Source organism: Hermetia illucens, chromosome 1 (assembly GCF_905115235.1).
Source record: "Hermetia illucens chromosome 1, iHerIll2.2.curated.20191125, whole genome shotgun sequence".
In the NCBI taxonomy this organism is placed as follows: Eukaryota; Metazoa; Arthropoda; class Insecta; order Diptera; family Stratiomyidae; genus Hermetia; species Hermetia illucens.
In genome coordinates, this window is record NC_051849.1 from 19,223,320 (window position 1) to 19,241,532 (window position 18,213).

Sequence of the window (18,213 nt, forward strand, 5' to 3'; positions counted from 1 at the left end):
GCCAATCAAACGGTCATGCGTCTATCTGGAAATTCCTTGACAAACAACTGGTAGATGCCGGCCGATCATATGGTTTCCACATTCTTTTTTGAAAAGACATAAACTGTCGTAATCACCAAAAGAGAAGAATGGTCGATAAATGGTTATGAGTCTTCTCAGATTACAGACTTAATAATCTTCACCGACGGGTCAGTTATGGAGGGTGGATCAAACGCAGGGGTGTTCTGGGGGAATCCGATTATGGAACTGGCCCGACCCCTAGGAAAAATGATCATATTTCAGGCGGAGATATGTGCCTTTTCATTGGCAATAGAAGAATGTCTACGACCAAAATAGAGGGGTCGCACCATTCGAATCTGTTCCGACAGTCGGGCGGCATTATCAGCACTAGATGGCAACAACATATCAAGCCAGTTGGTGTGGAGTTGTCATCAGGTGCTGCTGAAACTTGGTCGACTGAACGAAACATTCCTAATGCGGGGGCCCGGGGACTGAAACATCGCTAATAATGAGGAGGCTGACAGACTGGCTCGCCGAGGGTCTGGATCCACAATGGTGGAGGTAGAACCAGCTTTTGGAATCTCTTGCCGGCAGGCGAAAATCCTTGTGAAAGAACCTGGGGTCGCTAGAGCGACATTTTTGTTATTCCTTAAGAAGTGGGACATGAAAACCCTAGTAGGGCTTTTAACGGGACACTGCTCCTTAAAGTACCATATGGAAAAGATTGGGGTAGTAGTTTCGGCTATGTGCAGCTAATGTGAGGAGGAGGAGGAGACGGCCCTGAACTTTTTATGCAGCTGCCTGGCCTCCTCAGTTCTCAGATGAAGACACCTTGGCAAGGTTTTCTTCAATGAAGAATCTGGACGCTCCCTGCCTCAGGAGAATGTTTTCAGATTCATTATAGCCTGCGAACGCCGTAGGCGGAACGTCATTGATTAGGCGATTTACGGGGATAGTACAATGGGCCTAACAATGGCCTGAGTGCTCGGAGCTGCGGCTCCCCCCAGTAAACTAAACTAACTCTGCTACGGTATTGCAGATAAGATACTACTTGTCAGATTAGATTCAAGGGATAAACCATGTTTTGTTTCTACTGAAGCTAGGAGATATTAGGACCAGATTTAAGGGAAATGGCAGAAGTACTCCGAATATACGGGTATGTGTTGAAGAGGAGCTGATATTGAAGTTGGATATAGTATGTGTATGTTGACTACCATTTCCAGTGCAAGTTTATTGTAAGTATATATTATTAAAGCTATATCCAAGCGACGAATTGCTGAATACCAAAACTACTACAAACATAAATAATTCCATCTATTCAATGCAAACATACGCTACACTCCTACCAGGCAAAATGCTGATGATGCAAGTACTTTGTTAGATTAAATGAAAACATGGACTATGAAGGAATGTGCTTGGAATGTAGTTAGGGCGACAAATGCATTCAAATATTTACAAAAGGAATGAACAAAATGTAAATGCAACCTGACCAATATTACCTTTGTGGGTACAGTAGTAACAAACACACTTTGTACACTTGTCGGTTCCGTAACAGTCGTCCGTAAAGACGTTGTTACTGTTGACGAAATTGTTGTAGATGTTGTTTCTTTAAGCGATGTTGTTTTTGGTGTTGTTGTAGGTATTGTTACAGTTTCAACTTTGTTAGCGGCTGAACTTGATATTGTTGATACAATATTCGGAAGTTCAGTGGTTGTTGTTGCCGCAGCTTTGGTTGTTTCATCGACAACGTCTTCAATGATGTAATCTTCATTGTTTTTATCTTCAATATCAATGTCGTCATCTTCGTCCTCATCTTCATCGTCTTTGTCGTCAATATCGACGTTTTCGCTCTCGATTTGTTTAATTTTCTCATCCAAATCGAGAACAGGTTCATTTGTTGAAATTTTGTTATTAATAAATTGTGTTTCCTTTTTGATTGTCTCCATTTGATTTTTATTATTTTCGATAGTTTTCTTGATATCTGACTCTAATTTTGAAACGCTTTTAATAATTTCTTCATCTACTATATTATTAACAGTACCCTTGTGGTTGTTTGATTCGGTGCCAATGTTTGACTTGATATCATCATCACTATCCTCTGAATTCGGTACTGGTTTTAATTCATTCTTTTTATGTTTTGTATTCGTTTCGATGGTATTCGTGTCGATTGGTAATGTTTGTGCTGATTCTGTTAGTTTCTTACTATTACTATCTAAATAGTTTGGCTAAGCAATGAAATAGAAAAGCAATGAAATCATGATTTTTATATGTACAATAACCTTCTTTCAGACATGTTAGTAAAATGTTCTTGAGGGAGTCGACTGAGTGAAAAATGAAAATGGGAAATGAAAGAAAAGTATGAAATGAAATGTGCACAAAACAATACTTTTTGGTTGGTGAAGTTTTCATTGTCGTAATTGAAGCTGGTTACCCCAATTTATGATAAAATCTTTTGGTACATTGGTTCTGATTATGTGATTTCTTTGCGCACCCAACGTTATATAAAAGATTAATTAAATTTTGCAAAACTTCAGTCACATTTACCTGCTCTAAGCCGTGATGGTGGCGGTGTGGGTGAGTTGTTTCCACTGGGACTTCCGTCACGGATGTGTCGCTGTCGCTAAAAATGAATAATAATCAATTTAGTACTATTTATAGTTACGTAAAACTATTATGCTTAACATATTAAGGTTTAGTATCCTTACAAACAACTTTATAAATACACTAACTCTATCATTTCCTTATATGCTGATGACCCCTGGCAATACTTTTATTCAATTCAATATATACTTTTGCTAAAGGTAAAATTTTCAATCCCATCGCCATGGGAGGTGATATGGGTTATGCAGATGGAATGAGAAGATGTCCCTCCTCAACCAAAGCAAAAACCTGTGACGGTTATCGGCTCATAACCTTCTCTTGATATCATCATGATGGGGTTTGAATTTTGATCCCTATCCTCCTCATCGGAGGAAGGGAGATTGGGCTTGGTATGCAGAAGGAAGTGGGAGGCCCTTCTTCCTATTCCCTCTACAAAATTCTGCCAACCTTTCCATCAAGAGAAACGCATTAGGTCCTCTCTCTCTTCAACCCCCTTGAAGGATATCAGCGATTATCTCCTCAAAAAGTATAGCGCTGATTTGCCAAACCAACTTCCGGAAAGGCGGTCAAAGGGTAGTGTAGGTCCCAGGGCGAAACGTGGATTGGTACTCACGATGGAGCATAAAATCTGGGAAACGCCTGCTGAATCCACACCAACAGTTCTACTACCAAATCCTATCTCCACCTACATGTGGTGATCGCTGGGAGTTTTTTCTTAATGAAAAACTGCAGACGGAGAAGGATGAAGGTAAGTCTCCTGCGACTAAAAACGTGGCAAAATGTACCAACTGGTCCTCCAGGTTGGGGGTTGGGTAGGGCTGACAACCATACATGGAAAACCGATGTTACGAAGCCACGAAAGGACCCTCGGACGGCATGGATTTTATAACGGTTTTGAAAATATAAGCGAAAGGCTATGCACTCTGCGTTTGCGAGGCAAATTTAGAAATAAACCCTCATAGAGACTGCATACCTTCTACGAGGGAGTTGAGCGAACCCTCGAGATTTCAACAGTCAAGTGGGATCAAAGTCCGTACTCAGGCGATACGTCGCCTCCAATAGCTTACATAGGGATACCAATGATAACGGACTGCGGATAATTCAGTTAGCAGTATCGCACCAAATTGCTGTTGGAAGTACCTGGTTTGCGCGGAAAGCGATCTACAAACATACGTGGGCCTCTCCAGACGGGACCACTTTCAACCAAATTGACCACGTGCTGATTGAACGTCGCCACCTCTCAGCCTCGATGAATCTTTTTCTTCAGCCTTTGTCCCGTTCACAAGCGGGGTCGGCTCGTCGTGATCGGCTTCGCCATTTGGCTCTATCGAAAGCCTGATCTGGGTGCAATCTCGAGGCTTTCAAATCCCCATCCAGCGTATCAAGCCACCGTTGCTTAGGTCTGCCTTTTGGTCGTTTACCATCGACTTCGATGTTCAGACCAATCTTTGCAAGTGAATTCTCGTTTGCACGAATTGCGTGACCATACCATCGAAGACGCCTCTCTCGCAACTTTTCCACGATCGGTGCAACCCCATAACGATCGCGGATATCTTCATTTCGGATGTGATCTAAACGTGTGACGCCACTAGTCCAACGTAGCATCTTCGTCTCCATTACCGCAAGACGTCGTTCATTGTTTTTTATGGTCGGCCAACACTCAGAACCATAGAGAGCGACTGGATGGACGACATTGCGGTAAATTTTAGATTTGAGACGTTCGTTGATACGTCGATCACAAAGGACACCAGTTGTGGAACGCCACTTCATCCAGGTTGCGTTAATGCGTGAAGCAATTTCATAACGCAGTTCTCCATTGGCTGATAGTGTTGACCCGAGGTATTTAAATCGCTCAGTTCTGGGCAGATCACTGCCGCTGACAGTGATTGTGCCTGTTTCATGGGGATCGGTCGTCAAAAATTCAGTTTTGTTTAAATTCAATCTGAGACCGTGTTGTATGAGGCGATCATTCCATTTTTGAACAAGTTGCTCGAGATCATTTTTGCTATCAGATGCTAGGAAAACATCATCTGCATAAAGCAGTGTATAGGGCGCTGGACGTTGGATATCCCGTGTGACGGTGTCCATAACAAGGACAAAGAGGAGTGGTGAGAGGGCACTTCCTTGATGAACTCCAACAGAGACACGAAGCGGTTTTGATACACCCGCCATACTTCGAACTTTACTTTTCGGATCGTGGTAGAGCAATTGAACCCAGCGCACGAGTTCTTCTGGCACGAAGTGTTGTCGTAAAGCATACCAGATGAGTTCGTGTGGTACACGGTCAAACGCTTTCTCTAGATCCAGAAAGGCAATGTAAAGAGGGCGATGCTTCTCACGGTGTTTCTCCATGAGTAACCGCGCAGCGTGTATTGCGTCAGTAGTTCCGCAGTTCTTGACAAATCCAGCTTGATTTACGGTTATTTCAACGATTTCGCGAATACGGTTGTCAAGAATGCGTTCAAAAATCTTCATGGTATGGGAAAGTAACCGGATCGGACGGTAATTTGAACATTCTGCTGGGCTACCTTTCTTTTTCCATATTGGAACAGTGGTACTTTCTTGCCAGTCAAATGGTGTTCTTCCTTCCTGAATAACCCGGTTAAAGAATTCACTGAGCCACAGTGTTGGGTCCCAGCTCTTCGCTTTCCAGAGCTCTGATGCGATGTCGTCGGGTCCTGTTGCTTTCCCCGATTTCATTTGTTTTATTGCCTCCTCGACTTCAGTTGCGCTGACTGGTGGCACTGCTCCAAATGTCGGCAATGATTGTGGAAGTGGAGGATGAGCAAATTCTTCAGTTGAAATCTGCTCGAAGTATTCGAAGTATTCGGCGTTTCTTTTCACGGACCTTCATTTCAACATCATCATTCCAAAGCCAAGTATCTCGGTTGATGTACCGCTTACCCGGCTTGGTGACCCCGAGGGTTGCAGAGGCCGCTTTGTGGATCGTGTCTTTCATTTGGTTCCATGATTCTTCCACATTCGTAATGGTTGGCAATCGTATGAGTGAGACCGTTTCTTCTTTCTTCTCACTAAATCGCCACCATTTAATGCGCGGCGGGCCAGTGCGTTCCTCACGCTGTTTTATCGGTGGCTTAATTCGCAAGACAGCAATCAACGGCCGATGTTGAGGTGCGGTGGTCTCATAGGGAACGACTTTGCAATCAGTGACAGTGGTAAAATGTTGGCGTCTTATGAGAATATAGTCGATTTGCGTTTTATTGTTCCCACTATGAAATGTGGGAAGATGAGACAATCGTTTGATGAACCATGTATTCATAAGTACAAGGTCATGGGTGTCCGCAAAATCGATTATACGCTCGCCACCTTCATTGCGTGCTCCGAACCCCTTTCCCCCATGGCACCTGTTACCGTCTGCCTTTTCACCCACATGACCATTAAGGTCGCCGGCGATGATTATGTAATCGTCAGCAGGCACGTGACGAGTCTTTTCATCGAGAAGTTGCCAGAAGGCATCTTTCTCGGCATCAGGTCGGCCTGTCTGTGGTGCATACGCGGTGAAGAAGTGAATAGTGCGATCAGCTGATATAATGGTGAGCTTCATCAGCCGATCATCAAATCGTTCGACTTCTTTAATGGCATCACGGAAACCCTCTGAAATGGCAATGCCAACACCATATTGAGTGTGTGGGTTACCAAAATAGAGAAGTTTGTAGCCATTTTTACCGCGTTCGCGTTCAATGTCGCAGCCTTTGGAACCAGACCATCGGGTTTCTTGCAGAGCGCAGATGTCAATGCACCTTTTCGGAAGGGCTCTTGCGAGTTCCTCGGTCTTTCCAGTTAGGGTACCAACATTTAGCGTGCAGGCACGTATTTGTTTTGTTTGTTGTGTGCGGACTAACTTGCTTACGTCCTGACGCCGTCCATGCGTCAAGAACCCTTACCCATTTCTCGACAGGACCGAGGCCCGTCCTGCCGCGTCGACTGAGATGGACGCCCTAGCATTTCTCCGAGGCCTGTGACTTAATCCGATCATCATGTTTGTAACGACATTCTATGCATTTTCTTGGTCGACCTGTCGCAGGGCCTGTCACCAAGAGAGATCAGGTAGGATTTAGCATAGTAGAATAACTCCAACTATACTCTATTTATCTCTTTCCCTGATCTCAGCATTTTATTTTTGTTTTACTGAGGATAGTACAGAGTACGTTGCCTCAAACCCTCCCCCTTTACCTGGGCTTGGGACCAGCATACTATGTTAATAGCATGGCGGAGTTCTCAGCCTCGATGAATGTCAGAACATATAGGGGGGCCAATATAGACTCGGACCACTATCTCGTTGGCATGGTGCTCCGAGCTCGAATTACTCTGACTGGGGCGACTGGCAACGAGACATTATTTGTCCCATACATAAAAAGGGAGATATTACGCACTGCAGCACTATAGAGGTATCATAAGTACCTATAAGATATTTTCCGCTATCCTGCTAGGTTGCATAGGCCCATACGTCCAGAACATCATTGGCCCATACCAAAAAGGCTTCGCTCCAAGCAAATTAGCGACAGATGATTTTTCCTATCTAGAGTGGGAAATCACAACCGATAACAGCTACGACGATGAAATCCGCGTACGCGCCAACAGCGCCTATTTCGGCTTACAAAAACTGTTTCGCTCTAAACGTTTCAGCATAGGGTCAAAGTTATTATTGTACAAGACTGTGCTCTTGTATTCTTCATTACCCCCCGTATATCCTCTTAAGTGCCCGTCCCTGTGAGTCGCTCATTGCACTAATTTCTTCTCCAAAAAGTGCCCCGTTTATGATATAATGTATGTACTTTTCTTGTTCGTGTCCAGGCTATCATATCGAGGAATTTCTCGATGTATTTTCGGATATCCTCTTAGATCGTGGTTTACCTTTCATCCTCTGCGGGGACTTCAATTTTCCTTCTATTGAATATCCAGATTCTCCCATCCACCCTAATCTAACCCATTCGCACTTAGTTCTAATCGCGTTCATCAATTCTTATTCAATGTTAATCGCAATCAGAATAATCATATTCTCGATTCAATATTGACCAAAATCCAAATTCAACTTTCACAAAACTGATTTCCGAGCTCTGAATGATTTTCTTGAAGCAGTTGACTGGAATGGTGCCTTAGACTGTTTTAGTATTTCATGACTTTTCGGAAAGCCTTCTTTCCTTTTTTGTTCTCCTCTCTCAGCCTAGTTTGCGCAAATATCCTACTGGTACACTGTAGAGGCCTGTAATACTCTTCCTGAGAAACACAAAGCTCGTCTCGTTCTACGTTCGTCTGCGAAAATCCTGATCAAAAAAGCACATTCCCAATATTTAAATAGCATCGGACGCTCACTCGAGTGACAAGAATTCAAACGCTTCCGGTCACACGTCTGTAATTTACGCTCTTCGTCCACTTCTCCCGCTGTTAATATAAAATTAAATGATCAGACTTCCTACTCCTCTAAACCAGCTTGTGAGCTTCGGGTTCGTTTCTCCTCCGTTTTTACTCCTAAGCCTTCATCTTACCCCTTATTGGACACATTCCATTCCTGTTCTCAACCCGAATGTCGAATTCCTTCTTTCTCCCCCGACACCCGATTTTTTATCTTGATGATCAGCCCTTAGTCGTGATTGTCTTTTACAAGGACCTAGGTGTGACCTTTGACAGCAAACTCCGATGTACTCAGCCGCGCTTTCAAAATGTCCGGCTTTATTCTTCGTTCTTCCTATCAATTTCTGGATATCCATTCCTCAGTCATCCTTTATAAATCCGTCCGTAATATTCTTGAATATGCTTCGGTAGTGTGGTCCCCTTATTATAATTGTGATTGTGATGGAATGAAATCTGTACAAAGGAGATTTAAAAATAAAGTTCCCTACTCAACATATCCTGAACGTCTGACTTTCCTTAACGTGACATCTCTGCAATCCTGTAGATCTTTGACTGACGCATACGTCCCTTTCCAACTTTGTAACGACTTGATGGACAGCTCTGTAGCCTCCGAAATCCATTACCGTGACCCATTAGACCATATTCGCAACCTTAATATTATTGAGGTTCCTTTCGGGGTGCTCTCGTGTCATTTCAACTCCTACTTGCCCAGAATGTTACGGGATTATAACTGTTTGCAGTTTGGTCCTCTGGATTCATCCCTAGTCCTAGCCCTCCAAAATAGAGTTATTGACACTTTGTGATTTGTTGTTTTCCTTTATGCCGTTTATTGTTAATCAAATAAATAAATCACATACATGACATCAACACCATCAAAACGATGCACAGAACTTGCAAGCAATTGATAAACGTCGAACATATGCGATACTTTTCTTCCACCATACAAATTGAAGTAATGCGCCGTGAGACGAATCTTCTGTGTGTAGTCTTCTTGCTTTGGCCATCCACGTCTGATGAGCTCTTGCACTTCGGTATTTACTATAAGACAGTCAAAATCTCGGACCTTCGACTCCCAGCCTATTTTCGGAAGTTTATATACAGAAAAATCATTTCACATCTACGATCGCGACGGTAATTGCGCGAGCAAACTTCCGCGCAGATCTGATGTTAGATTCACGGCGGTCATCCTCCTTCTTCATCATGAAGATGTTTGAATTTTCAATCCTATCGTCCTCACCGAGGTAGAGAAATTGGGTATAGTATGCAGGAGAAAGAGGGAGGTACTTCTCTCTAGCCCCGCTAGAGAATTGTGCAAACCTCTCCCCCTTAAAAAGTTATGGCGCCTCCAAATGGGGTTATTTTGAGGTAAAAACAGTAGGGTTTAATTTATAACCCCAGCCCTGGAAGGGGTAGAAAAGGTATGAAGAGAAAAGCGTTGGATCCTCTCTCTTCAACATGATTGAAGAATTGCGACAGCCACTCCTTAAAAAGGCATGACGCTTGAAAAGGAAAAAAAAGGGAAAAAAGGCCCCCTCTCTAGCCCCAAAAAGCGACCATTTTCATATCATTAATAAGTTTATTCGTGAGACGGCCATCTATGGAAATACAAAATGTACATCTTGTGTACGTGTCTCTGTATGCGACGTTTCAAGCGTAATGAATCGGCTTACCACCAGCTGTTAGTTGAATTACCTGATTTTACTCGCTCCGAAGGCCGTTTTCCAATCGTCAAACATACAACAAGACATCATATCGAAACAACTCCTGGACCACCCTCTGTGAATAAACCTCGACGTCTCGCACCCGACCGCTTCATCGCTGGGCGCAAGCAGTTCCAAACGATGGTGCAACTAGGTACGATGCGTCCATCATCCAGCAGCTCTGCTTCATATGGTCCCCAAGGACAATGGAGACTGGCAACCGTGCGGGGATTATCGAGCGTTCAACGCATACACTATTCCCGATCGCTATTCGATACGACACATAACCGATTTCACACAGACGATCTTCCCCAGAATTGGTTTGTTGCAAGCGTTCAACCAAATTCCAGAGGAAGAGGAAGACATTGTAAAGACACCCATCATGACACCATTCGGTCTGTACGAGTCACTGTTCGTGACTTTCGGATTGCACAATGCAGCGCCGACATGCCAATGTCTAGTTGACGAGGTTACGCGGGGAGTCGATACTTGTCACCCATATATGGACGACATCCTCGTCTCCACTGTGGACGAAGGAACATCTGAAGCACCTACACATCCTGTTTCAATGCCTCAACAACTCATAAATATGGTAAAATGCGTCTTCTTTTTGGCCATTTCGTCAACACTGACCGCCCGAGAAGGTTGAAGCCGTCCGCAGCTATCCGAAACCGAACACGGAGTCACGTCAGTTCCTTGGCGTCATTAGCTTTTACAGGAGCTGCATGCCGGACTGCGCTAAAACACAAGCGCCAGCCAACAGTCTTCTTGTCGGCAACATCAAAAGCAAGACCGAACTTCATTGGACTCTTAAAGTTGAAACGGCTTTTCAGAAGGCAAAAGACGACCAAGCCATGAGCAAGCCACCTTGCTAGTCTATTTCAGGTTGGAGCGCTTCTCATGGACACCTCTGATTTCAGCGCTGGTGCAGCTCTTCAGCAGCAAGTTAACGGAGTGTGGGAGCCACTAGCATTCTTTGCAGAGAAATTTAGCCCTGCACAGACAGGCACTGTAGCGAGTGCCTTCGACCGAGAGTTGCTCGTTGCCTACCTGGCTGTCAAACAGTTCGGATACATCCTCGAGGGGCGCGACTTTGCGATTTTTACACATCATAAGTCGCTTACTTTCGCCTTCCATCCTCCCATCAGAAGCTCGCTAAAGTTTCACCACGCCAAACAAGACACCTGGACTTCATCGCGCAGTTTTCCACGGATATCCAGCTGGGAAGGACAACATTTTGGCCGATGCATTCTCTCGAATGTCCGGATAGCTGAGTGGTTAGAGCGCAAGGCTGTCGTACGGAAGGTCGCGGTTCAAATCTCGCTGGTGACAGTGGAATTTGTATCGTGATTTGACGTCAGACACCAGTCGACTCAGCTGTGAATGAGTACCTGAGTCAAATCAGGGTAATAATCTCGGTCGAGCGCAATGCAATGTCTCCTACAATATACTGTAGTGTACCGTTACGGTCTTGAATGAAGTGCTCTAACACACTTCAAGGCCCTGATCCAACATGGATTGTTGCGCCAACGATTATTATTATTATTATTCTCTCGAATCGAGGAAATGTAACAACAAAATGACAACGAGCTGCTTGCTTCTTTATCTTTACTACAGCTGAAGGAAATAAACATTCTAGACGTGGATCCTCAAATTTACTGCGATATTTCCACGTAGACTGTTCGACCATGTGTCCCTCTAGCGTTCAGACGAGAAGCCTTCGACTCAATCCATCGCCTATTTCATCTAGGCATCAAGGCCTTTATACAGGCTCCCAGCAAACGCCATCCATCCATCTGTATCGACACGCGTGCATGAGCACAAGCGTGTATCCAGTGCCAGCGTTCGAAGGTGACGAGACACATGCACACTGGTGGGTAGCGTCTCACCACCGTCATCACGCTTTGAGCATGTATACATCGACAGAATCGTTACGCCATGCTCAGAGGGCAAACGACGTTGTCTTACGCGTGCAGATAAATTCTCTCGTTGGCCCGAAGCATTCCCAATGTCGTTTCGCCTCTTCCAGTCACTACTGATTAGGGACGACCGTTCGAATCGCACCTGTTCAAATTACTCAGTTGACAGTTACGATTTATCTCCGTACAACGTCATACCATGCTCAAACCAACGGACTTGTGAAGCGTTTACATTGGCAGTTTAAAGTTGCTATCCGATGTCACGAGATTGCGCAATGGACGCGTGTACTACCAACGGTTCTTTTCGGCATTCACGCAGTGTCGCGCGAGGATTTACAAGCCACCCCCGCTGACCTTGTTTACGGCCAACCACCCTGGCTTCCTGGCGAACTGCTTACGCTGTCAAATCTGAACAACCCGGATTCGGCATGGTGAACACAAAACGTTCATCTTTAAGGACCTTGCTTCTACGGAACTTGTCTTCATACGACACGACGCCGTCAAAGGCACGATGCAAATACCGTACAATGGTCGTTTCTCAATCATCTGACGGTCAGAGAAGACTTTTCTCATCAACATTGACGACAGGCAGGAAAATATCTCCATCGACTGTTTGAAGTCTGCCTACATACTTGGGAAGAAGCCAGATGATGAGTCAATTTTGGCGATGGAATGGTGAGTTCATCGTCATTCTTCATATTCATGAAGTTTGAATTTTTAATCCTACCCTCCTCATCGGTCTAGGAGCTCATGCAATTCTCTCGGCCAATTTTCCATATTTTTGCTAACGTTGTTTTGGAGGAAGTTTGCAGACTGCATGCACTTCGTAACTGTCACGCATTTTCGACCAACCCTTTCCCCTTCAACTCTGACAAGAGCAGCCGACTGGACACCGACTCCACCTGTACTTAAATCCATTTGTCCTGTTTCAACGATCTCCTCTGGACTTATTTTTGAAACAGGAGCACTATAGAGTACTGAAGTTACGGTCTCCCCACCAGCTACCGTATTATATTGCCATGCTTCCTCTGTGTTTGGCTATGCAGATCCTTCCTTCGCTGGGGACTTCCGCGGGTGCCGCATTTTCGTACCGCGGCCAAAGACGGGTTTGTTCCAGACACATACCGCAACTACACCATCCCATCGACGTCGACAGAGAGATGTCGACGACCCAGGGGGACTTCCGATATGTCCCGACGTGTATCGGTCATTTACGGTTTGCTATTCATGCTGTTTAAATTAGTAGTACAGGAATTCTATAGTAGTGACCTTGACAAACATTCTATAGTGGAGACCTTGTAAAATCGTTGGATTGGGTTCACTGCAAACTTCATTCGTGGCTGTGGATGAAGTCATCAAAACTGAATGCCATTGAGCACGTATCGATCGGTACCCTCCAGTACATCGTATCCAAGCACGACGCATCAAAGCGTGAGGACTCCTATCGTCTCAAGAAGATCCAAGACAAGAAACGTATTACCAAAAAACAAGGCGGAGCTACTCAAAGGAGAGTTGCTGGCGAAGGGCATCGACATTCACGACCAAGCTTATATTCTGAATGAAGGGGAGGATGTTGTATTGTTCTATAAGTTCCTATAACCGGTGTCACCTTCGCTTTATTCAACCTTGCTGGTGACTTTGTCATAACTGCCGTGCAAGAAGACCGTGTGCGGGAGGAGCAAATCCAGCGGCAAAGGAGTACAGAATCCTTTTGTGTCTTTGACCCAGGTCGTTAATGTGCTGATGTGGCGAGCACGCTTAGATGATTTTCTTGTGTGTTTCCAAATCTCATGTGATAGGCAATAAATAGCTGTGCAATGCCACATGGGCGCACGCAAATGCAGTGCATCACATACACACCACAAACGCCAGATCTGCGCCGAAGTTTGCTCGTGCAATTACCGTCGTAGATGCGTAGATGCGCAATGATTTTTCTGCATACAAACTTTCGAAGAATACGCTGGGAGCCGAACTATATGTATATACACAGTCTGCTTGTTGTCGTGGCATCGGGTGTCATCATTCTGGCGGAGAAAACCGGAGACCTAACTCTCCCAACTAAAGGCTTAGTTCGCTTAAGTGGGCGTCAGTGAGGCAGCGTGACGATTTGCCTCTGCCCTGGTAAGAAACCGTAAAGGCATCTTTGTCTAATAGTTTTTGAAGTTTGAGTGCTAAGCCCTAAACGAGGGATCCGTGGACCAAAACAAGAGAGAGTAAGTTACTTCCCATTTGGTCCGGTCCGATAACAAGTGGATGCGGACTTAGGGCCCCTCAATCCTTAAACAAAAATACTCTCAATAATCAATGTGTGTTCGTGGTGTTTCCCGCAAAAATTTTTAAGGAATTAAAACATAAGATCGGGGCGCTTACCACTTCGAGCCATCTTCGGTCAGGCTATTTCTAGGGCAAAAATGAAGTTTCATCTGCTCCGGAGGAAGTTGTCAGTTCTTTTGAAATATTTAAGTGCTCATCAAAAAAAGAGGAGCCACAGGCCTCAAAAGTAGAAAATGTTTCCCCCAATGAGTCGCACGAAGAACTTGGTCGGCATGCAGAGCTGTCACTCGTATATGATGTGATCGCAAGGCGCAAGTGGCAGTGTATAGGTCACATATAAAGGAGGAGCGACAATTCTAAGCCTTGAAATAGAGCCCAATTTCCCAAGATGGCCGACGAGTTGGTTGCGTCAAGAGCACTTGGCGGAAAATAGTAGAGGAGAGCGGGTATCTCGGGAACTCTGTGGGGAAGCTGAAGCGCGAACCGCGCATGATGGCGTATAGGTGTGGTTGACGCACTATACCCCACAAAGGGGTAAATGGGAACCATATATTTCGTGTTTCCTATATTATACAGCAAAGTCAACGAGAAAACTAACATTAAGCAGAATATTGCCTGTTAGATGCCATGCTCAATATCAATTTTTTCTCCTAAAAAAAAGAAAAAGAAAAAAAAAATTTATTCATCCGATCGGCACAGACAGTTGAAATTCTTGAAAATAGTCTAATCCTGCATCGATACACCTGCGGAGACGATTCTGTCATGTCTGGAAAGCACCCTGAAACTCGTCGGCTGGAATCTTATAACTTAACCTTAAATGTTCTCCGCCGACTTCCAGTACTTTCCCTTTAGCTCTTTTTTCAGTCGGGGGAAGAAAAAAAGTCACATGGTACCAACTCAGGACTGTAAGAAGACGTGTGTACCACAAAGATCTTGTTCTGGGTCGGTCGACAATGTCGACAAGTTCATGGTGTCAGGATCTCGAAATGCATCCCTCTTTGAAGGTCTCTTCAATCATTTTTTTTTCGTTGTATTCTTCCCAAGCCGCACGCAAAGCTTGATCGCGAGCCGCTGTTCCAGTGAGCGCTTCATTACGCAGTGACACAATCGAAAAACAGACCTGGCGCAAACACACGTCCTAATACTCCTACTGCTCAGAGCAACAATCGAATTTCAAGATCCCAGAGAAAGCCATACCTCCCACACCTTTCTTCTGTTATCATGCTTTCTTTAACCATTTCGTTGTTCTGATTGGTAAAGTTTCAATTCTGTTTTCGCAATGTAAACAAATCAATTTTATATAAGCTTTATCGACAGAGGGCCGCCTGTTTTCGTTCCGGATCCTCCTGCATGGACCACATCAACACTCTACGGATAATTTTGGAACAGTACGCGAAATTTTGGATCTTTGCTGTTGCTCTTTATCGTTTTTGAGAAAGCTTTCGATTGCATGAACAGGGAGTGTATCTGGAGTGGTCTACGCAGGGGGCATTCCGGAGAAACAAATAGCTTTTATCAGAGTGATATATGACGGCACAAAATGTCACGTGCTGTACCGAAGTAAAATCTCGGAGGATGTTCAGGTCCAAATTTAAGGCCATCAGAGTTGCATTCTCTCACCGATATTATTTCTTATTCTGTGACTTCTTTATGCTGCCCGGAGGGCGTGAAGAATTCAATGGATGATGATATTCTTCTTCTTCAAATACCTCGACTATGCTGATGACATCTGTTTTTTTTCTCACTGGGTCATGGACCTTGGCCAAATGACTCTGGATTTGAAAAGAGAAGCAAGTAGAGTTGGGCTGAAGATAAACGCCAACATAACCAAGGTTCTCAGTTTGACGGGTCATCGCACTCTCTCTATCGGCATTGTTGGGCAGAACATCGAAAGCGTCGATCAATTTGTATATCTAGGAAGCGTGGTTTCTGTCGACGGCGGTACCGAACTGGATGTTGCCCGACACATTAACAACGCTAGGTCCGTTTTCGCTACCCTGTTTAAAAACTGAAAAAGCAGTTATTTCAATACTAAGATCAAGTTGGGACTGCTCTTTGCTAGTGTTTTCTCAGTGTTGTTATATAGAAGTAGCACAAGTAAAGTGAACTTCACTGTTACTTAAAAGCTTCAAGCTTTTATCAATACCTGTCTGCGTCGTATCATCGGAGCACACTAGCCTAACACTATCTGAAACGAACAGCTTGGTCGGCGCACTGACTTGACACTCGTATGTGATGTTACAGGAAGACGGAAGTGGCAGTGGATAGGTCACACATTAAGGAGGGGGTGACAATTGCATTGAGGGCTATGCCATGCAGTTGAATCCGCTCCCCTAAGATGACCGACGAGTGGGTCGCTGAACGAGCACTTCGCATAGAACAGTAGAGGAGGAGTGCGAGAGTCTCGGGCAGTCGTGAAGGGAGCTGGAGCGCATTTCAGGTAATGAATTTCGAAATTGACAGAGAAACTGAATTGACATCTAGCTCTTGAATTACATATTGACGCAAAATAAGTATTTTTGTAGGAAGGTAAGCTACGAATTTTTATTATTTGATCTGGAAAAATTGGCCTAATTTTACTGGTCCATTTACGGATACCAGTGCACTTCCATCAAATTGGATTTGCCTACTTCTTCCAATGAAATTTCTTGCAACATTTCAATTTATTCACAAATAAAATTAATCTTTACTTACTCGTAATTGTCGTAATCATAATCTTCGTCTGGATCGATTTGGCCAGAGCCTTCCTCTTCTTCCCGCTTGAATCTTTGAACTCTATTGAAAAAAGAATTTGCATTAAGAACGCAATTCATATACAAGTAAGACTTCTTTAAATAACAGATGCGTTTTTCAGAATCTTCAATATACCCACCTATTGGTGATTTTCTTCTTCCAGATGACCCACCAGCCGAATTCGAGCCCGCTGATGTCATCAATGGAGCCATCTTGCATTTGTTGAGCAATTTGCATTGATATCGGCTCTCCCACTTTGAAGTATGATTGACCGCAACCAATCTATAACAGAACAAAAATAGATGATGTGGAAACACATATGTAAATATCGATTTAAGTGCGTCCAAGGCAACATGATTGAACTTTTATGGGCGAGATAAATGGGAAAACTTATAAATATCAATCAATTCGAACAAGGAAAATATGATGACTTTCGTTACCGATTCACTAAGGTTATAAGAGTCTCAGATATCATAGACCTTACTCACCATGAATTCAAGCTTTCCTAGATTCTTATTACCGTTGTCACCCTTATATGAACCTCGTTTTATCGACCTTTTGGACATTTCATAAATATCTCTTCGGGACACCGATTCAATTTTGATAAATTCCTGGAAAGTGGATACGATAGAAAATATCTAGCAGGAAAATTCCGTCATGAATATTTGATACTTACTTTAGGAACAGCGAAAAATTTTGATAATTTATTAAGTGCTCTTGTTTTCTTATTGTCAAGGACATCGTCCCAGTCGTTTGATTTAAGCACTAGAGAGAGAATTATTTTGCTTTCGGTGTACGGACAGTCTGACAATTCCTGGAACGAAAACATTAAGAAAAAGAAGGACAAATTAAGTGAATGCTGTCTAGTGACACATTAAAATTTTTAAGGATATTGAATACGTAATGTAATGACTTCAGTTTGGGAAATGGTCCTTTTTTTCCCAACCCCGAATAACTCCCCACTAATGAATACGTTTTAATTTACCTTAAAGTAAGTATTTTTGTGAAGAGGAGAAAGACTTTCAACATCTTTCTGGGATTCTGTGAGCATAATCTGAAAGAGAATATAAAATGCTTCATGAGAAACCTCCATTCATTTGCAGGACTAAATGGAAGACGCTACAACAAAATGGACGGAAAATTTACCTGCAAATCGTCATCTACTCCACTGTCGAATTGAAAGTCCTTTTCCGCGCTGACTAGCCATTGGCATAGTGTGACTATTAGAAGGCATCTTAAGCTAATTCGAGCCATTGTAAAAGTTATTTGAGATGATATGGCGTTCTAGAGATTAAATTATGGATGGTGCTTGTCCTATTTACAACATGTTTGCCCTGGAAAGAGAAAATTTGGTTTTATTATTTAATTGTGGGATGCCAGTTTGTTTTGTGTTCAATTATTTATGCAATATTTGATTGAATAAGAGATGGGAGATTTGAGCGACTTTTAATACATTTGCGATGGTAAGAGAGATCTAACACTTCTGCCGCAACTAAGGGATACGGCACCCGAGTTGTACAGCGCAACTCCACGCTTGAGCTCTGAGGAACTCTGCCCACGATGTAGGCATAATCACATCCACCATGAACTCCCACAAGGAGGCCAACCGCAAA

At 43.7% G+C, this 18,213-nt stretch overlaps 1 protein-coding gene across 5 annotated transcripts in view; it reads right to left on the reverse strand.

Moving 5' to 3' along the window:
* The window catches only part of LOC119654387 (dystroglycan), a 174,670-nt gene that overhangs the window by 25,830 nt on the left and 130,627 nt on the right, over positions 1-18,213 (reverse strand). For 2 of the 5 annotated variants that reach the window (XM_038059761.1, XM_038059778.1), the window contains exons 3-10: positions 17,747-17,934; positions 17,586-17,654; positions 17,277-17,414; positions 17,089-17,211; positions 16,740-16,882; positions 16,562-16,642; positions 2,545-2,620; positions 1,500-2,225 (exon numbers count right to left, since the gene is read on the reverse strand). In XM_038059761.1, coding sequence (XP_037915689.1) covers positions 1,500-2,225; positions 2,545-2,620; positions 16,562-16,642; positions 16,740-16,882; positions 17,089-17,211; positions 17,277-17,414; positions 17,586-17,654; positions 17,747-17,854 — 1,464 coding nt within the window. In that variant the 5' untranslated portion in view covers positions 17,855-17,934. The remainder of the gene's footprint in view (positions 1-1,499; positions 2,226-2,544; positions 2,621-16,561; positions 16,643-16,739; positions 16,883-17,088; positions 17,212-17,276; positions 17,415-17,585; positions 17,655-17,746; positions 17,935-18,213) is intronic. The other 3 variants (XM_038059786.1, XM_038059794.1, XM_038059769.1) reach the window with 2 other exon arrangements.